The 22,042-nt window shown below is 40.5% G+C and overlaps 1 protein-coding gene across 3 annotated transcripts in view; it reads left to right on the top strand.

Moving 5' to 3' along the window:
• The first annotated feature begins 477 nt into the window (after positions 1 to 477).
• LOC105688696 (hemicentin-1) overlaps positions 478 to 22,042 on the top strand; it is a 148,328-nt gene continuing 126,763 nt past the window's right edge. For 2 of the 3 annotated variants that reach the window (XM_048656584.1, XM_048656582.1), the window contains exons 1-2: positions 478 to 1,403; positions 2,606 to 3,211. In XM_048656584.1, coding sequence (XP_048512541.1) covers positions 3,097 to 3,211 — 115 coding nt within the window. In that variant the 5' untranslated portion in view covers positions 478 to 1,403; positions 2,606 to 3,096. The remainder of the gene's footprint in view (positions 1,404 to 2,605; positions 3,212 to 22,042) is intronic. The other variant, XM_048656583.1, reaches the window with a different exon arrangement.

Raw genomic sequence — 22,042 nt, 5'->3', positions numbered from 1 at the left:
CTCGGGACAAGGGTCGTATTCGTCATCCCTTGAAGCAAGTTTACCGCTATCCGCAACTATCGCCTCATCTACGATTAGCGGTGGAACATCTGCAAGGGGGGGGGGGGGTTCATAATTTTCTAGGTGATGGAAACTGTTGTAAACCTGGCGGCGGTGGCTCACCACTTCCTGCTCTCGTTCGAAGAAAAATAGAAGGGAGCAACGTTTCTCGCGATAATGAAACGGTGGTGAACTTTGAAAATGTAAAATAAAAGCGAGTGGAAAAAAAAAAAAACGACGGGTAGAACTTGAACGGGTGTAAGTCGCGTCGCGGGGTAAACTTGTCGGGGGTTGAAACCGGTCGTTCGAAGGCGCCTCGAGACCAAGTTTTGCGCTCTTGTCGTCGGCGTCAGCGTCGGGGTTTCGGGTTTGGTTACGCGCAGACGTCGAGGTGAGGGGGATGAACGGCGAACCCCCGTCGAGTAGCGGAGGGTCGGTGGTGCGCCTCGCCTCGCCTAAATTTTCCTCCTTCGTTCAGTTCCAGGAGCCGACGCACGCCCGCAACATCGCGGAGTAGGCCTTCTCTCGTCTCTACCGATCGTATGTCTCGTTCGACATCCTCGTACGCGACTCTTTTCACAACCTTTACCGCGCCAACCTGGACCGATCGCGAGAGCTTCGAATAATTCCCCGAAACGAAACCGTGAATTTTGGAATTTATAATACGAAATCGGATTCGGGGGTGGAAAAAAAGCAAAGCGCGAAGAACGGATTCCGGGCGCGAAACGGGTTACCCTGTGAATGCGACAGGTGCGGCGATCCTTCAACCGATAGAAATTCATTCAGAGGACCTGGGAACAACTACCGATACATTCGTCACAAATCTTAAGGGATGAAGTCCGCAACGTGGACTTCGTACGTCGATCGAACACCGTTGTTCTCGTGACAAATTTTACCCTCAAACGAATTCGAACGAGCGTTCCTTCAATTCTCGACGTTGTGATCCATCGTCGTCGTCCCTCGATTTAACGGCATCTGTGGTGCTCGTGAACTTTTCATCGACGATTTGATCATGTGTTCGAAAGAAATTCCGGACAAATTGAATAACTCGATCAATCGAGATATTGGTGTTTATAACTGAGACGTGTGTACGGTGAAAAAATTTCCGAGTACCTACCCGGACGTGATTCGAATCGAAAGAAAAATTCATCCGAAGATGAAAAAATAGAGTAAAAGTAAAATGACGAAATGTACGTAATATTTAAATTCGGGACATAAAATTCGCCGAGTCGGTATAACGCGTATGCATCGGTGTGGTAATAATAATTCATCGGGTGTAATTTTGACTCGATAAAGGTAATAACTCGGGGAACGTTTGCCAAACGACTGTGCACCGTTATACCGTACACACTGCGAGGAACCTGGTATAAACGTGTACACATATATTTTATATGTATATATATCTGAAAAATAATAAATACCCAACTCTGCAGCGACGACACAACATATAAAGTGCGCTTTATACCGCTTCGCTGTTCGCTTGTGTGTTCGTGACTATTGTTTTGTGCCGATAAAAGTGGAATAATCACGTTTTTTCGTTTTCTTCGGCCGCAGAATCATCGGGGGGGCGGGGACGGGGGGCAGGGGGGAGGGCTCGCTCGGATACGCGTACGGGGAGAAATAAAATCGGGACGAGTGGGAACGAGTGGGTGAAAAAAAAAAAAAAATCCGAGGGGTAGCGAAGTAGAATTCCGAGGAAACGGGGTCGCGCGGAATCGCCGATAATGAAATAAACAAAAACGAAGGAGGGTAGAGAGTGGAAATATTTCCCGGTGTTTACCGGGGTTGTACTCCTCGCTCCCTCGAGGGGTAGGTCGAGGTCGGGATCGAAAGGCAAACCGAGCGAGCCGCCACTGGGCTAATTCAAAGTTTACAGATGATATTTGACGCAGGATTTGAAGATACAAGTTTTGCCCCGCGCACCTGTTCTCTCTCGACCTTTAATTAAATCGCCGCGTTTCTATCGAGTTAGATCGATCGGAAGACTGACCTTTGAGAAGAATTAATGAAGAAACGAACGAGCCCCTCGTAATACGCGAATTCCTCGTTTCATAGTTTCTCAATAGAAATTCTTCGGGATTCGGAGCGGTATCGGTTCAACATCACCCTCGATTCTCTTCTTGTTTTTCGCGTTTTTTTTTTTTTCTTTTTCTTTTTTCGCTTCTCCCGTCCCTCGAGATAGATGAGCTTGTAATACTCGTGTATTTTCGCGTGTACGTATGCCGGATTGGCGCATGCATACGGATTACACACATATGTACACGTCTATAAAGAAAGGGTTGAATGCCAAAAGTACCGCTAGATTTTCTGCCAACAACTACCGAGAGAGTCGGAGTTCGGGGTAGCTGTTCATAGCTCGTCCCGTTTCAGGGTGAATCCCCCCCCCCTTCCCCCGGGCCACCCCCCCGAGTAAATTGATCCCCGTTTTCGTATATAACATGCGCTTATATCCACTCAATAGCACACGTAATACACTCGACCTGCAATATGTGCGATACAGGGATCTCGATATCTGGAATTCATTCCTTCGTTTCTTGAGTGGAAAATTTTTCTATTTTTCCTCTAGGTGTTTGCGGAGGAACAAACTCGTTGATGAACGAGTCATTTAATTACACGGGTATTTTACAAATGACCAATTAAATGGAAGAGAAAAAATGGAGAGAAAATAAAATTTTGTAATTAAACGACAGAAACTAATTAGATAACCTGGTATCGGGAATGTTACGGTGATATTTCAACAGTGTGCACGTCATGATACAAGTGTGTGTAGAGTTGAGTACGTAAAAAAAATTGTATAAAAAAAAAGAAATTAATCGAAGCCTCGTTACAAAATAAAGCAATACCAACGAACGAGCACCTTGTGAAGTTCGCGACGTTCGCACCCCTGCGGAGGAGGTCGAACGCGTTCTCTCGTTTGACCGGCAAGGTCGTCGATTCGGCGATTATAATTAAATTAACGACGTCATCGAAGAAGAGGGGGTGGGTGGAGAAGAGGGCGGTTCTAACCGTTGTAACGAGAAAAAAAACCAACCCCCCCCCCCTCAGTGAAATGCCGTGATGGAACGAATACCGAATACGTCCATCCGTGGGGGCGCCGTGTCCCTGGTGACGGCGTTACTCCTTCTGCTTCCTCTTCTGCTGGCCCTTCATCCGGAAGTATCCGACGCGGCACGTAAGTACCGTTTTCACCTACGATTCGAAATCGGCTAGGAATCTGTTTTTTTTGTTTTTCTTCAACCGCTTCATCGATACCCGAAACCTTTCTCACCCTTGAATTTTTACCACCGTCGTCGTGTAAAAAACGACTCTCCGACCCACTCCGGGGCATAATCGCCGGTAATTGTGGGCTCCGAGAGCCTCGATGGTATACCAGTTCAAAGAAACTTTGAAACTTAAGGCACATTTATTAGCGGGTTAGCAATCAGCCGGGGTCGATCTACCTCGTCGGGGAAAAAAGTAACGAAAAAGAAAAACGGAAGAGTGTAAACAGAAAAGAAGAAAAAAGAAATAGTTCCCCCGGTAATACCGGTGCTCCTAGTCAAGTGCAAAACTCTCGAGAATTATTTTCATCCCCGCTACCTCCCCGTCGACGAACAGCTGTAGCCAACACTGCGGCGGCGATTGCTGCAGGGCTAACAATACTCCCCCGTTCGCCCTATGAAACAACGTTCCTCCGGCAAACAAGGGTGGAAACGAATCCGTAAAAAAAAGGAACGAACGATGAAAAATAAAAATGAGAGAAAAAAAAAGGGAAACGGAGAGAGAGAGAGAGAGAGAGAGAGAGAGAGACGTCGAGAGAGAAGTAAAAATTAAATCAAAACGGTAAATAAACCGAGGGAAAACACGACACGCCTACACGGGGGCACTCGTATTTATCGTATTTATTCACTGCAGTGCAGCGCGCTGTACTCGTACACCTGCATAAAAAGCGTCAAAAAGACTACACAATAATGTGTAATGTACGTGGCGCGGGAGGTATACGATGCATTCGCACTTTTACCTCGACTTCCCACCGTACAGTCCCGTGATACGGAGCCCTTCGCGCCGTGGTTGATGCTGTTCTCCGCCTTTGTTGGTGTTTTTGTTCAGCTGGATGCTGGGTAGGGATGACGACGATGCTCTTGTTTTTATTAAGATGGCTTCCTCCCCCTTTCCCCCCCTCCTCACCTCCCACCACCCCCCCGCCCCGATGCCGACGCTTGAGCGACCCCCTGACAGTGCGCCGCCCTCATTCCGCTCATTTATTTCATTGTCGTCCTGGTTAAGGCAAATAACGGTATAATTGTTATTTGAAACGACGCCTGCGACAGTCTCTACTTTTCCACCCTCCCCTCCCCCTGCCGCCTGTCCACCTCCCTCGAACGTTGACGGTATATCGTAATTATAATATCGCGTATACCGTGTCAATTTTATGCTGCAATTATTTTTATTTTTCTACCCTGGGTAATAGTTTCTTTTTTTTTTTTCTTATTTTCTCTTTCAATTCTTTTCTATTAATTTTCTTTTCATCGAGGAGGCCAGCGTTGCAAAAAAAAATCCGAGAGTACGCGAACGTTGAGAAAATGTGTACGATCGTTGAGAAGAATTTTATAATGGCAGTTATTTTTTCCGTCGAATGTCTCCAGTTTTTTTATTTTCTTCTTCCATAGAAACGAAAAACTGTCATTCTCCCGTATCCCAACGATTCATCTATCACCCTTTACACGACTCTCTGGGGCGCCATTATAAGTCCGCTCACGCTCGAATTGATCCCTTCTTTTTTTCTTTCTTTTTTTTTGGTTTTTTTTTTTTCGATTCCGTCACCGCGATAATGATAATTATTATTATACGAATATGAACGCGGTGCAATGAGAAGGAATATAGCATAGAGAATACGATATTATGTCACGCACCATTCCCCGCGCTGCTGCTGCTGCTGCTGCTGCTGCTGCTGGTCCATTGTCATTATCATTAGGTTCAAGCTCGGATAACCTCGTTCGATTTCAGTAGATAAATCATAGTGCAGTATACCATCGCATCGCTTCGCATCGCCGCCCCGGATGCTTCAGTTATCGTATATATCGTACGATGTATGTACTCCACGTACATACAAACCTAAATTGTATATATACCTACCAGTTACCACCCTCGGGATATTCTCGTACGTTGTAATAGCGCGCCGTTCAATGTGAATAATTCCTCTGTTTTTTCTCGTTTCCATTTTTTTTTTTTCTACTCATTTTTCATCCACACCTTCCGTCGTTTCCTCATAATTAATACGACGATGATCCGCGTGCATTGATTATCGACGGAGACAATCAGCCTGCTCGCAATATTCCCCTCCCTACACTCTTTACAAAGTGTTCTTGTACAGTTTTCGTCTTCCCTGCACAGGTCCAGAGTTGTACCTCTGTACGGTCGTAATTGTTATTCAGTCGCGTTGTACTCGATACTTCTTTGTAATACCCCTCCCCCGATTCACGAACCCTTCATTCCCTCGGGAACGTGAATCGTCCGAATTAACCACTTCCGGTCGAGACGTTTGACCCTAATTATATTTTCATCCGCGTAGCGTATAACAACGGTCATATGTCGTACCCACGTCGCTTTTTGTATGTATCAGAATTCTCGATTTAAGGTACATATGTACACGTTATACATACGTACACACGTGTACGGAAAGGGAGCGGGACTAACAATAAGGCGAAGAGGGTTGGAGCGAAACGAAGGAAGGGAACGTGAAATTATTAGGCGCTCTAACGTCTCATTCTAACGATCATTCGTTGATATTAACATCAGTGATATTGTGAGCTACGAGATTTCGCGTGTGGGAGCCGAACGGTGTGGTTTTAATTAAAATTTCAAGATACGTGCAACGCCTCGCGAAAAAAAAATTACGGCCCATTATTCAAAATACGGGCAAGAATAACTGTACGCGTGGCCCGACTCGAAAAGTTCATTCGATTCGCCATTTTTTAATCAGGACTCGTTCCCCCGTATTACGTACGCTGGTTTTCGGCCCGAACAATACACGTAGGTAGAGGTAATTATCTGGGTTTTATGCAGACGGGGCGGATCCGCGAGGGCGCGAGTCGCTACCCCGATTCGAAAAATACACCGGGTATAAATTCGGCGTATAATTCAGACCGAACTGCTTTCATCTATATGTACGTATATGTATGTACGTATGAAAATTTTATGTACACGTGTACATTACGTGTACACGTTATATGTATTTTCCAACCCCCTTGCTCTTGGGTAATAAATAACATTTATATCGTACGGAATCCGGCGGCAGGCGTTGATTTTGTTTATTTCTGATTAATTGGAAAATACGGACCGTATAGTACGTACGAGTCTACGGATTCGCATATGTATATATATATACATACGTATACATATATACGTAAGTGAAGTAGTATGTACGATAGGTACATAGAAAATTCTATCAACTACAGCGAGCCCCACTACCGCGACCCGATTTTACGTTTCGCTGGACCGCAGAGACACGTGCGTTTCGTACGGGTGTTATACATTATTATTATTATTATTATTATCATCATCAGATATCCGTGCGGACGCGAAGTGTCCGTAAATTTTCATAAAACGAAATGACGAAAGACGGGAAATGATATTTTCGTCGCGCGCCGCGAGATCGGAAAGGAAAAAGATTTCCAATTAATTTCATTATCGCGCAAGGTTTATATTTCTGCATAGCGTCGATTCTACGTGTAAATTTATACGACACGGCGTTGCTCGACTTCGTCGTAACGCTGACGGCTCCGGTAAACTCGATACTAAATAAATTGCCGCGTACTCGAAGACAGTTACAAACGACACGGTGGAATATCGGAGCCATCAAGGATGTCGGCCGACGCTGGGGTACGGAGGAAAAAGGAAGGGGTTAAAAGCATCCCTGTCAACGACGCGAATCTATCTCGACGTCGGGGGGGGGAGGGGGGCGAAAGTACCCCGAACTCCTTCACCAGTCATCCTATTTCGAAATGATTCTACCCACCCACCCACCGAGTCGGATCCACGCGTCTCGTCCGTCTCCGCAGTTCGTGTAAATCTACGTGTTACACAACACGGTGTCGATTTATTCCCTCGGTTATGTAATTTACAGGTGATAGCGAGCGAGAGATAATACGCACGGTATCGAACGCGCATTGCGGGCAAGTTTTTAGGTCGATTGTATTATCGATATATAGAATAATTTTTGAAACTAGGTATACGCGTGCGAATGTACGATACGGGGTGTACACGAAATGAAATTGAAACTGGATGGAGTTTAAAAGGAGATGGGGAAAATCACCGTTTCCCCTGTAACACGTACGCTGTGCAACGTACGTACGTACGTGTGCCGCGTGCCCACGTAAAACTGTTTTGCGTACACATACAGTACATGCGGTATTGCAGGCTTCGATTAATTCAACGTTGCTTTTACGGTATAGAGCGATTAAACCGCACCCCGAACACGACGTATTAAAACGAGATTAAAAACACGTAGCGTCTATAGATTATACGTCATGTATGGTGTATTATTTGTGATACCTATCGCGGTATCTGGTGTATGATTTTTTTCAATATTTTTCTAATACCCTCCCCCCCACCGACGCACAGGTATTCGGACAGGTATCCTGTACATGGGATACTCACCGCAACTCCACCCTCGCGCGTTACCTACTTTTTCAATATTTGCTGCAAGCGGTTATAGGGTGGTTTTAAACCCTGAAAAAACGCACTCTGCTTTTTTTTTTTTTTTTTGTTCAGGGATTTACGTGACTATCTGTAAACGTATATTCATCTCGATCGTCGTTTTTCCACATTGTTTTTTTTCACCACGTTAATTGACCTCAACTGTTCAACGTATTAGGTGAGTCCAACGCGTAGGAAATTATTTCGGTCGTTTAAAACGAACTCACGGTATAATATACAGTTCCAGCATTTTTGGACGGTTTTTTATTTCCTCTTTTTAATTATTTTACCTAATAAACGATTCAATTTAAGCTCATTAGACTTCATGAAGAAAAATTTCATACAGCTGCTCAAAAAACTTTCAAATAACATTATTTTATAGTCGCTAATTGATCACATAATGTTTATTTCCCCCCCATAAAATATCGAGCGAGAGGGGAATCGGGTAAAAAAAAAAAACGAATGATTGAAAAATTTCTCTCTCGGTTTCACCGCGGGGGATGGAAGATGCTAAGATCCTACGGTATAATGGAAAAGAAAAGAAAATGCGGAAAAAAAAAATTGGTTTTGAGACGGCATATATATGAGGTGTTTGCCTTGGGGGGTTGCTACCCCCTACAAGTGTAGGTGTACGTCTATGTTACGGAATAGAGAACGGCCGTACAGCTGTATGTTGAACCCTCGTCAAGTTTATTTCTATATATTTTTTTTTTTTTTTTACTCCTCCGTAGAACGTTAAGATTCGGTTTCCCGATTGGGGTAGTTATACAGGATACGCGGTTAAGTGGAAGACGAGTTTTCAACCTATGTAATATGGATGTACATATATACGGAGAAAATCTAGCTGCACACGGTTAGCGATAACGTATATATATACAAGGTATATAGGGTAGGATATGCGAAGGGTGCTAATTAAAGAGAAACTCGTCGACTAGACAAAAGGTGCGGCGAAAAAAAAAACGAGAGATTGAATCGCCGCCCACCATCTTATCTCCGTTCCGCAGTGACACCGCCATCTTTTATTCTTTTCCATTTACTTTATTTCATTTGATTTTATTTTCCCCCATTCTTATTTTATCTTAATATATACGAAACTGCGCGGAATCTTGTCTCCTTTGAAACTTGCGGCTCCCGAAATACCTATACATCGACTACACCGCGTACTTTATGAGGCAGGATTTTTTTTTGTTTTTCAAAAAAAGTTTCCAAAAAAAAGGTATTAAGTCTGTTTAAAAGGAAGGGAAATGCCGGTGCGGTCGCGAGAGAGAGAGGTATGCCCGACGTGTACAGGTATATGACAGAAGAGAACGAATAAGAAGAAAAAAAAATATAGGTATAGAAGAAAGAGGGAGAGAAGGGAAATTGACGCGAGAGCTTCCAGGACTTCGTTTTGCGGCGAAGATGGAACCGCTGTAGAAACTCTCCGTCCATTCGTTGAAAACGACCGTTCCGAAGGGTTCGTTGAAGCAGAGAAAGAGAAAAAAAAAAAAACGAAGAGAAAATAAAGCAGAAGAAGAAAACGTAAAAGAACAAGATTCGGCAGCAGAAACGGATGCTGCTGGCTCGGCATCACTCCGCTATATTTATCCTAATTGTATGTAATTGCGGACTGGCACGAGACCTCCGAACCCTCCCTTTTTTTTCCCGACCGCGATATCCGACTCGCCCCCATTAAACGTAAAATTTTGTACATGAAAAGGGCTCGGTTTGGAAGAGATTGTGAAACCCTCTGCTACATTACTTAACACCCCTTTGCATAGAATAGCGGATAACACGAGTAATTTTGCGAGAATTTTCGTTGGTCCGAACGATAGATATTATTCAGAGATATCAGGGTAGCCTGCAGCGTAGCGCTTTGTTGTGAGACGTCACCTTGGGGGCTGAGCAGAGGTGACGCCTCAAAACAAGACCCCTCGCTCGTGGCTACCTGACTCCAGCGAAACTCGGGCTTGCTGGTGAATTGAGAAATTCAGATATTTCGCTCCATGCATAGATGCGAAAGAGCGGAAAAGGTCTACGACTCAAACCACTCGATGTGTCTTATAATTTTTCTGCTCCCAACGGCGAATAATTGATGATTACTCGATCGATTGCATGAGTAGATGATTTTGGCTCTAAGATTTGGATTCCTGAGCTGATGATATGTGAGACTACTCTTGGAAAACCGAAGGAAATGCAATTTTTGAGTGAAAAATGAATCATCTTTTTAATTGGGTTGATTATGCTTTTCTGATGTATTTTGACCTCAGGAATCCGATTCTGGAAGGAAAATTGATCTATCTCTGAAATTGACCGAGTGATCGCCATTTTTCAGCTCTTCGGGATCAAGAAGAAAAAATTCATTTTATCGTCTAGTTTAATGCGATTCGTACCCAGGAATTTGAATGAGGATTGATCGTATGGCACTTTTCTAATGTATTTTGACCTCAGGAACACGAATCCGTTGTCCAAATTGAGCTACGATTTCTTCTCTTCGAGATATCCTCAAATTTGTACCAAAAAATGCGAAAAAATGGGGATAACTCGGTAATTTCCGCAGATAGATCAATTTGGCTTTCAGATTCGAATTTCTGAGATCAAAATACATGAAAATAGCATGGAAAACCCGGGAAAAAAAAATGTTGATTTTCGACCGAAAAATCGATGAAATGCGCGGGTTCAAATCCCTTTGGGGATTTTGGGCCAAATTTTTTTTTTTCTTGCGAATCGATCGTATGACACTTTTCTGATGTATTTTGACCTCAGGAATCCGATTCTGAAAGCCAAATTGATCTATCTGCGGAAATTACCGAGTTATCCCCATTTTTTCGCATTTTTTGGTACAAATTTGAGGATATCTCGAAGAGAAGAAATCGTAGCTCAATTTGGACAACGGATTCGTGTTCCTGAGGTCAAAATACATTAGAAAAGTGCCATACGATCAATCCTCATTCAAATTCCTGGGTACGAATCGCATTAAACTAGACGATAAAATGAATTTTTTCTTCTTGATCCCGAAGAGCTGAAAAATGGCGATCACTCGGTCAATTTCAGAGATAGATCAATTTTCCTTCCAGAATCGGATTCCTGAGGTCAAAATACATCAGAAAAGTGTCATACGATCGATTCGCAAGAAAAAAAAAAATTTGGCCCAAAATCCCCAAAGGGATTTGAACCCGCGCATTTCATCGATTTTTCGGTCGAAAATCAACATTTTTTTTTCCCGGGTTTTCCATGCTATTTTCATGTATTTTGATCTCAGAAATTCGAATCTGAAAGCCAAATTGATCTATCTGCGGAAATTACCGAGTTATCCCCATTTTTTCGCATTTTTTGGTACAAATTTGAGGATATCTCGAAGAGAAGAAATCGTAGCTCAATTTGGACAACGGATTCGTGTTCCTGAGGTCAAAATACATTAGAAAAGTGCCATACGATCAATCCTCATTCAAATTCCTGGGTACGAATCGCATTAAACTAGACGATAAAATGAATTTTTTCTTCTTGATCCCGAAGAGCTGAAAAATGGCGATCACTCGGTCAATTTCAGAGATAGATCAATTTTCCTTCCAGAATCGGATTCCTGAGGTCAAAATACATCAGAAAAGTGTCATACGATCGATTCGCAAGAAAAAAAAAAATTTGGCCCAAAATCCCCAAAGGGATTTGAACCCGCGCATTTCATCGATTTTTCGGTCGAAAATCAACATTTTTTTTTCCCGGGTTTTCCATGCTATTTTCATGTATTTTGATCTCAGAAATTCGAATCTGAAAGCCAAATTGATCTATCTGCGGAAATTACCGAGTTATCCCCATTTTTTCGCATTTTTTGGTACAAATTTGAGGATATCTCGAAGAGAAGAAATCGTAGCTCAATTTGGACAACGGATTCGTGTTCCTGAGGTCAAAATACATTAGAAAAGTGCCATACGATCAATCCTCATTCAAATTCCTGGGTACGAATCGCATTAAACTAGACGATAAAATGAATTTTTTCTTCTTGATCCCGAAGAGCTGAAAAATGGCGATCACTCGGTCAATTTCAGAGATAGATCAATTTTCCTTCCAGAATCGGATTCCTGAGGTCAAAATACATCAGAAAAGTGTCATACGATCGATTCGCAAGAAAAAAAAAAATTTGGCCCAAAATCCCCAAAGGGATTTGAACCCGCGCATTTCATCGATTTTTCGGTCGAAAATCAACATTTTTTTTTCCCGGGTTTTCCATGCTATTTTCATGTATTTTGATCTCAGAAATTCGAATCTGAAAGCCAAATTGATCTATCTGCGGAAATTACCGAGTTATCCCCATTTTTTCGCATTTTTTGGTACAAATTTGAGGATATCTCGAAGAGAAGAAATCGTAGCTCAATTTGGACAACGGATTCGTGTTCCTGAGGTCAAAATACATTAGAAAAGTGCCATACGATCAATCCTCATTCAAATTCCTGGGTACGAATCGCATTAAACTAGACGATAAAATGAATTTTTTCTTCTTGATCCCGAAGAGCTGAAAAATGGCGATCACTCGGTCAATTTCAGAGATAGATCAATTTTCCTTCCAGAATCGGATTCCTGAGGTCAAAATACATCAGAAAAGTGTCATACGATCGATTCGCAAGAAAAAAAAAAATTTGGCCCAAAATCCCCAAAGGGATTTGAACCCGCGCATTTCATCGATTTTTCGGTCGAAAATCAACATTTTTTTTTCCCGGGTTTTCCATGCTATTTTCATGTATTTTGATCTCAGAAATTCGAATCTGAAAGCCAAATTGATCTATCTGCGGAAATTACCGAGTTATCCCCATTTTTTCGCATTTTTTGGTACAAATTTGAGGATATCTCGAAGAGAAGAAATCGTAGCTCAATTTGGACAACGGATTCGTGTTCCTGAGGTCAAAATACATTAGAAAAGTGCCATACGATCAATCCTCATTCAAATTCCTGGGTACGAATCGCATTAAACTAGACGATAAAATGAATTTTTTCTTCTTGATCCCGAAGAGCTGAAAAATGGCGATCACTCGGTCAATTTCAGAGATAGATCAATTTTCCTTCCAGAATCGGATTCCTGAGGTCAAAATACATCAGAAAAGTGTCATACGATCGATTCGCAAGAAAAAAAAAATTTGGCCCAAAATCCCCAAAGGGATTTGAACCCGCGCATTTCATCGATTTTTCGGTCGAAAATCAACATTTTTTTTTCCCGGGTTTTCCATGCTATTTTCATGTATTTTGATCTCAGAAATTCGAATCTGAAAGCCAAATTGATCTATCTGCGGAAATTACCGAGTTATCCCCATTTTTTCGCATTTTTTGGTACAAATTTGAGGATATCTCGAAGAGAAGAAATCGTAGCTCAATTTGGACAACGGATTCGTGTTCCTGAGGTCAAAATACATTAGAAAAGTGCCATACGATCAATCCTCATTCAAATTCCTGGGTACGAATCGCATTAAACTAGACGATAAAATGAATTTTTTCTTCTTGATCCCGAAGAGCTGAAAAATGGCGATCACTCGGTCAATTTCAGAGATAGATCAATTTTCCTTCCAGAATCGGATTCCTGAGGTCAAAATACATCAGAAAAGTGTCATACGATCGATTCGCAAGAAAAAAAAAAATTTGGCCCAAAATCCCCAAAGGGATTTGAACCCGCGCATTTCATCGATTTTTCGGTCGAAAATCAACATTTTTTTTTCCCGGGTTTTCCATGCTATTTTCATGTATTTTGATCTCAGAAATTCGAATCTGAAAGCCAAATTGATCTATCTGCGGAAATTACCGAGTTATCCCCATTTTTTCGCATTTTTTGGTACAAATTTGAGGATATCTCGAAGAGAAGAAATCGTAGCTCAATTTGGACAACGGATTCGTGTTCCTGAGGTCAAAATACATTAGAAAAGTGCCATACGATCAATCCTCATTCAAATTCCTGGGTACGAATCGCATTAAACTAGACGATAAAATGAATTTTTTCTTCTTGATCCCGAAGAGCTGAAAAATGGCGATCACTCGGTCAATTTCAGAGATAGATCAATTTTCCTTCCAGAATCGGATTCCTGAGGTCAAAATACATCAGAAAAGTGTCATACGATCGATTCGCAAGAAAAAAAAAAATTTGGCCCAAAATCCCCAAAGGGATTTGAACCCGCGCATTTCATCGATTTTTCGGTCGAAAATCAACATTTTTTTTTCCCGGGTTTTCCATGCTATTTTCATGTATTTTGATCTCAGAAATTCGAATCTGAAAGCCAAATTGATCTATCTGCGGAAATTACCGAGTTATCCCCATTTTTTCGCATTTTTTGGTACAAATTTGAGGATATCTCGAAGAGAAGAAATCGTAGCTCAATTTGGACAACGGATTCGTGTTCCTGAGGTCAAAATACATTAGAAAAGTGCCATACGATCAATCCTCATTCAAATTCCTGGGTACGAATCGCATTAAACTAGACGATAAAATGAATTTTTTCTTCTTGATCCCGAAGAGCTGAAAAATGGCGATCACTCGGTCAATTTCAGAGATAGATCAATTTTCCTTCCAGAATCGGATTCCTGAGGTCAAAATACATCAGAAAAGTGTCATACGATCGATTCGCAAGAAAAAAAAAAAATTTGGCCCAAAATCCCCAAAGGGATTTGAACCCGCGCATTTCATCGATTTTTCGGTCGAAAATCAACATTTTTTTTTCCCGGGTTTTCCATGCTATTTTCATGTATTTTGATCTCAGAAATTCGAATCTGAAAGCCAAATTGATCTATCTGCGGAAATTACCGAGTTATCCCCATTTTTTCGCATTTTTTGGTACAAATTTGAGGATATCTCGAAGAGAAGAAATCGTAGCTCAATTTGGACAACGGATTCGTGTTCCTGAGGTCAAAATACATTAGAAAAGTGCCATACGATCAATCCTCATTCAAATTCCTGGGTACGAATCGCATTAAACTAGACGATAAAATGAATTTTTTCTTCTTGATCCCGAAGAGCTGAAAAATGGCGATCACTCGGTCAATTTCAGAGATAGATCAATTTTCCTTCCAGAATCGGATTCCTGAGGTCAAAATACATCAGAAAAGTGTCATACGATCGATTCGCAAGAAAAAAAAAATTTGGCCCAAAATCCCCAAAGGGATTTGAACCCGCGCATTTCATCGATTTTTCGGTCGAAAATCAACATTTTTTTTTCCCGGGTTTTCCATGCTATTTTCATGTATTTTGATCTCAGAAATTCGAATCTGAAAGCCAAATTGATCTATCTGCGGAAATTACCGAGTTATCCCCATTTTTTCGCATTTTTTGGTACAAATTTGAGGATATCTCGAAGAGAAGAAATCGTAGCTCAATTTGGACAACGGATTCGTGTTCCTGAGGTCAAAATACATTAGAAAAGTGCCATACGATCAATCCTCATTCAAATTCCTGGGTACGAATCGCATTAAACTAGACGATAAAATGAATTTTTTCTTCTTGATCCCGAAGAGCTGAAAAATGGCGATCACTCGGTCAATTTCAGAGATAGATCAATTTTCCTTCCAGAATCGGATTCCTGAGGTCAAAATACATCAGAAAAGTGTCATACGATCGATTCGCAAGAAAAAAAAAAATTTGGCCCAAAATCCCCAAAGGGATTTGAACCCGCGCATTTCATCGATTTTTCGGTCGAAAATCAACATTTTTTTTTCCCGGGTTTTCCATGCTATTTTCATGTATTTTGATCTCAGAAATTCGAATCTGAAAGCCAAATTGATCTATCTGCGGAAATTACCGAGTTATCCCCATTTTTTCGCATTTTTTGGTACAAATTTGAGGATATCTCGAAGAGAAGAAATCGTAGCTCAATTTGGACAACGGATTCGTGTTCCTGAGGTCAAAATACATTAGAAAAGTGCCATACGATCAATCCTCATTCAAATTCCTGGGTACGAATCGCATTAAACTAGACGATAAAATGAATTTTTTCTTCTTGATCCCGAAGAGCTGAAAAATGGCGATCACTCGGTCAATTTCAGAGATAGATCAATTTTCCTTCCAGAATCGGATTCCTGAGGTCAAAATACATCAGAAAAGTGTCATACGATCGATTCGCAAGAAAAAAAAAATTTGGCCCAAAATCCCCAAAGGGATTTGAACCCGCGCATTTCATCGATTTTTCGGTCGAAAATCAACATTTTTTTTTCCCGGGTTTTCCATGCTATTTTCATGTATTTTGATCTCAGAAATTCGAATCTGAAAGCCAAATTGATCTATCTGCGGAAATTACCGAGTTATCCCCATTTTTTCGCATTTTTTGGTACAAATTTGAGGATATCTCGAAGAGAAGAAATCGTAGCTCAATTTGGACAACGGATTCGTGTTCCTGAGGTCAAAATACATTAGAAAAGTGCCATACGATCAATCCTCATTCAAATTCCTGGGTACGAATCGCATTAAACTAGACGATAAAATGAATTTTTTCTTCTTGATCCCGAAGAGCTGAAAAATGGCGATCACTCGGTCAATTTCAGAGATAGATCAATTTTCCTTCCAGAATCGGATTCCTGAGGTCAAAATACATCAGAAAAGTGTCATACGATCGATTCGCAAGAAAAAAAAAAATTTGGCCCAAAATCCCCAAAGGGATTTGAACCCGCGCATTTCATCGATTTTTCGGTCGAAAATCAACATTTTTTTTTCCCGGGTTTTCCATGCTATTTTCATGTATTTTGATCTCAGAAATTCGAATCTGAAAGCCAAATTGATCTATCTGCGGAAATTACCGAGTTATCCCCATTTTTTCGCATTTTTTGGTACAAATTTGAGGATATCTCGAAGAGAAGAAATCGTAGCTCAATTTGGACAACGGATTCGTGTTCCTGAGGTCAAAATACATTAGAAAAGTGCCATACGATCAATCCTCATTCAAATTCCTGGGTACGAATCGCATTAAACTAGACGATAAAATGAATTTTTTCTTCTTGATCCCGAAGAGCTGAAAAATGGCGATCACTCGGTCAATTTCAGAGATAGATCAATTTTCCTTCCAGAATCGGATTCCTGAGGTCAAAATACATCAGAAAAGTGTCATACGATCGATTCGCAAGAAAAAAAAAAATTTGGCCCAAAATCCCCAAAGGGATTTGAACCCGCGCATTTCATCGATTTTTCGGTCGAAAATCAACATTTTTTTTTCCCGGGTTTTCCATGCTATTTTCATGTATTTTGATCTCAGAAATTCGAATCTGAAAGCCAAATTGATCTATCTGCGGAAATTACCGAGTTATCCCCATTTTTTCGCATTTTTTGGTACAAATTTGAGGATATCTCGAAGAGAAGAAATCGTAGCTCAATTTGGACAACGGATTCGTGTTCCTGAGGTCAAAATACATTAGAAAAGTGCCATACGATCAATCCTCATTCAAATTCCTGGGTACGAATCGCATTAAACTAGACGATAAAATGAATTTTTTCTTCTTGATCCCGAAGAGCTGAAAAATGGCGATCACTCGGTCAATTTCAGAGATAGATCAATTTTCCTTCCAGAATCGGATTCCTGAGGTCAAAATACATCAGAAAAGTGTCATACGATCGATTCGCAAGAAAAAAAAAAAATTTGGCCCAAAATCCCCAAAGGGATTTGAACCCGCGCATTTCATCGATTTTTCGGTCGAAAATCAACATTTTTTTTTCCCGGGTTTTCCATGCTATTTTCATGTATTTTGATCTCAGAAATTCGAATCTGAAAGCCAAATTGATCTATCTGCGGAAATTACCGAGTTATCCCCATTTTTTCGCATTTTTTGGTACAAATTTGAGGATATCTCGAAGAGAAGAAATCGTAGCTCAATTTGGACAACGGATTCGTGTTCCTGAGGTCAAAATACATTAGAAAAGTGCCATACGATCAATCCTCATTCAAATTCCTGGGTACGAATCGCATTAAACTAGACGATAAAATGAATTTTTTCTTCTTGATCCCGAAGAGCTGAAAAATGGCGATCACTCGGTCAATTTCAGAGATAGATCAATTTTCCTTCCAGAATCGGATTCCTGAGGTCAAAATACATCAGAAAAGTGTCATACGATCGATTCGCAAGAAAAAAAAAAATTTGGTCCAAAATCCCCAAAGGGATTTGAACCCGCGCATTTCATCGATTTTTCGGTCGAAAATCAACATTTTTTTTTCCCGGGTTTTCCATGCTATTTTCATGTATTTTGATCTCAGAAATTCGAATCTGAAAGCCAAATTGATCTATCTGCGGAAATTACCGAGTTATCCCCATTTTTTCGCATTTTTTGGTACAAATTTGAGGATATCTCGAAGAGAAGAAATCGTAGCTCAATTTGGACAACGGATTCGTGTTCCTGAGGTCAAAATACATTAGAAAAGTGCCATACGATCAATCCTCATTCAAATTCCTGGGTACGAATCGCATTAAACTAGACGATAAAATGAATTTTTTCTTCTTGATCCCGAAGAGCTGAAAAATGGCGATCACTCGGTCAATTTCAGAGATAGATCAATTTTCCTTCCAGAATCGGATTCCTGAGGTCAAAATACATCAGAAAAGTGTCATACGATCGATTCGCAAGAAAAAAAAAAATTTGGCCCAAAATCCCCAAAGGGATTTGAACCCGCGCATTTCATCGATTTTTCGGTCGAAAATCAACATTTTTTTTTCCCGGGTTTTCCATGCTATTTTCATGTATTTTGATCTCAGAAATTCGAATCTGAAAGCCAAATTGATCTATCTGCGGAAATTACCGAGTTATCCCCATTTTTTCGCATTTTTTGGTACAAATTTGAGGATATCTCGAAGAGAAGAAATCGTAGCTCAATTTGGACAACGGATTCGTGTTCCTGAGGTCAAAATACATTAGAAAAGTGCCATACGATCAATCCTCATTCAAATTCCTGGGTACGAATCGCATTAAACTAGACGATAAAATGAATTTTTTCTTCTTGATCCCGAAGAGCTGAAAAATGGCGATCACTCGGTCAATTTCAGAGATAGATCAATTTTCCTTCCAGAATCGGATTCCTGAGGTCAAAATACATCAGAAAAGTGTCATACGATCGATTCGCAAGAAAAAAAAAAATTTGGCCCAAAATCCCCAAAGGGATTTGAACCCGCGCATTTCATCGATTTTTCGGTCGAAAATCAACATTTTTTTTTCCCGGGTTTTCCATGCTATTTTCATGTATTTTGATCTCAGAAATTCGAATCTGAAAGCCAAATTGATCTATCTGCGGAAATTACCGAGTTATCCCCATTTTTTCGCATTTTTTGGTACAAATTTGAGGATATCTCGAAGAGAAGAAATCGTAGCTCAATTTGGACAACGGATTCGTGTTCCTGAGGTCAAAATACATTAGAAAAGTGCCATACGATCAATCCTCATTCAAATTCCTGGGTACGAATCGCATTAAACTAGACGATAAAATGAATTTTTTCTTCTTGATCCCGAAGAGCTGAAAAATGGCGATCACTCGGTCAATTTCAGAGATAGATCAATTTTCCTTCCAGAATCGGATTCCTGAGGTCAAAATACATCAGAAAAGTGTCATACGATCGATTCGCAAGAAAAAAAAAAATTTGGCCCAAAATCCCCAAAGGGATTTGAACCCGCGCATTTCATCGATTTTTCGGTCGAAAATCAACATTTTTTTTTCCCGGGTTTTCCATGCTATTTTCATGTATTTTGATCTCAGAAATTCGAATCTGAAAGCCAAATTGATCTATCTGCGGAAATTACCGAGTTATCCCCATTTTTTCGCATTTTTTGGTACAAATTTGAGGATATCTCGAAGAGAAGAAATCGTAGCTCAATTTGGACAACGGATTCGTGTTCCTGAGGTCAAAATACATTAGAAAAGTGCCATACGATCAATCCTCATTCAAATTCCTGGGTACGAATCGCATTAAACTAGACGATAAAATGAATTTTTTCTTCTTGATCCCGAAGAGCTGAAAAATGGCGATCACTCGGTCAATTTCAGAGATAGATCAATTTTCCTTCCAGAATCGGATTCCTGAGGTCAAAATACATCAGAAAAGTGTCATACGATCGATTCGCAAGAAAAAAAAAAATTTGGCCCAAAATCCCCAAAGGGATTTGAACCCGCGCATTTCATCGATTTTTCGGTCGAAAATCAACATTTTTTTTTCCCGGGTTTTCCATGCTATTTTCATGTATTTTGATCTCAGAAATTCGAATCTGAAAGCCAAATTGATCTATCTGCGGAAATTACCGAGTTATCCCCATTTTTTCGCATTTTTTGGTACAAATTTGAGGATATCTCGAAGAGAAGAAATCGTAGCTCAATTTGGACAACGGATTCGTGTTCCTGAGGTCAAAATACATTAGAAAAGTGCCATACGATCAATCCTCATTCAAATTCCTGGGTACGAATCGCATTAAACTAGACGATAAAATGAATTTTTTCTTCTTGATCCCGAAGAGCTGAAAAATGGCGATCACTCGGTCAATTTCAGAGATAGATCAATTTTCCTTCCAGAATCGGATTCCTGAGGTCAAAATACATCAGAAAAGTGTCATACGATCGATTCGCAAGAAAAAAAAAAATTTGGCCCAAAATCCCCAAAGGGATTTGAACCCGCGCATTTCATCGATTTTTCGGTCGAAAATCAACATTTTTTTTTCCCGGGTTTTCCATGCTATTTTCATGTATTTTGATCTCAGAAATTCGAATCTGAAAGCCAAATTGATCTATCTGCGGAAATTACCGAGTTATCCCCATTTTTTCGCATTTTTTGGTACAAATTTGAGGATATCTCGAAGAGAAGAAATCGTAGCTCAATTTGGACAACGGATTCGTGTTCCTGAGGTCAAAATACATTAGAAAAGTGCCATACGATCAATCCTCATTCAAATTCCTGGGTACGAATCGCATTAAACTAGACGATAAAGTGAATTTTTTCTTCTTGATCCCGAAGAGCTGAAAAATGGCGATCACTCGGTCAATTTCAGAGATAGATCAATTTTCCTTCCAGAATCGGATTCCTGAGGTCAAAATACATCAGAAAAGTGTCATACGATCGATTCGCAAGAAAAAAAAAAATTTGGCCCAAAATCCCCAAAGGGATTTGAACCCGCGCATTTCATCGATTTTTCGGTCGAAAATCAACATTTTTTTTTCCCGGGTTTTCCATGCTATTTTCATGTATTTTGATCTCAGAAATTCGAATCTGAAAGCCAAATTGATCTATCTGCGGAAATTACCGAGTTATCCCCATTTTTTCGCATTTTTTGGTACAAATTTGAGGATATCTCGAAGAGAAGAAATCGTAGCTCAATTTGGACAACGGATTCGTGTTCCTGAGGTCAAAATACATTAGAAAAGTGCCATACGATCAATCCTCATTCAAATTCCTGGGTACGAATCGCATTAAACTAGACGATAAAATGAATTTTTTCTTCTTGATCCCGAAGAGCTGAAAAATGGCGATCACTCGGTCAATTTCAGAGATAGATCAATTTTCCTTCCAGAATCGGATTCCTGAGGTCAAAATACATCAGAAAAGTGTCATACGATCGATTCGCAAGAAAAAAAAAATTTGGCCCAAAATCCCCAAAGGGATTTGAACCCGCGCATTTCATCGATTTTTCGGTCGAAAATCAACATTTTTTTTTCCCGGGTTTTCCATGCTATTTTCATGTATTTTGATCTCAGAAATTCGAATCTGAAAGCCAAATTGATCTATCTGCGGAAATTACCGAGTTATCCCCATTTTTTCGCATTTTTTGGTACAAATTTGAGGATATCTCGAAGAGAAGAAATCGTAGCTCAATTTGGACAACGGATTCGTGTTCCTGAGGTCAAAATACATTAGAAAAGTGCCATACGATCAATCCTCATTCAAATTCCTGGGTACGAATCGCATTAAACTAGACGATAAAATGAATTTTTCTTCTTGATCCCGAAGAGCTGAAAAATGGCGATCACTCGGTCAATTTCAGAGATAGATCAATTTTCCTTCCAGAATCGGATTCCTGAGGTCAAAATACATCAGAAAAGTGTCATACGATCGATTCGCAAGAAAAAAAAAAATTTGGCCCAAAATCCCCAAAGGGATTTGAACCCGCGCATTTCATCGATTTTTCGGTCGAAAATCAACATTTTTTTTTCCCGGGTTTTCCATGCTATTTTCATGTATTTTGATCTCAGAAATTCGAATCTGAAAGCCAAATTGATCTATCTGCGGAAATTACCGAGTTATCCCCATTTTTTCGCATTTTTTGGTACAAATTTGAGGATATCTCGAAGAGAAGAAATCGTAGCTCAATTTGGACAACGGATTCGTGTTCCTGAGGTCAAAATACATTAGAAAAGTGCCATACGAT

Source organism: Athalia rosae, chromosome 6, assembly GCF_917208135.1.
Source record: "Athalia rosae chromosome 6, iyAthRosa1.1, whole genome shotgun sequence".
In the NCBI taxonomy this organism is placed as follows: domain Eukaryota; kingdom Metazoa; phylum Arthropoda; class Insecta; order Hymenoptera; family Athaliidae; genus Athalia; species Athalia rosae.
The sequence above is the reverse complement of the archived record's forward strand: the minus strand, read 5'-3'. Positions and strand labels throughout refer to the sequence as shown.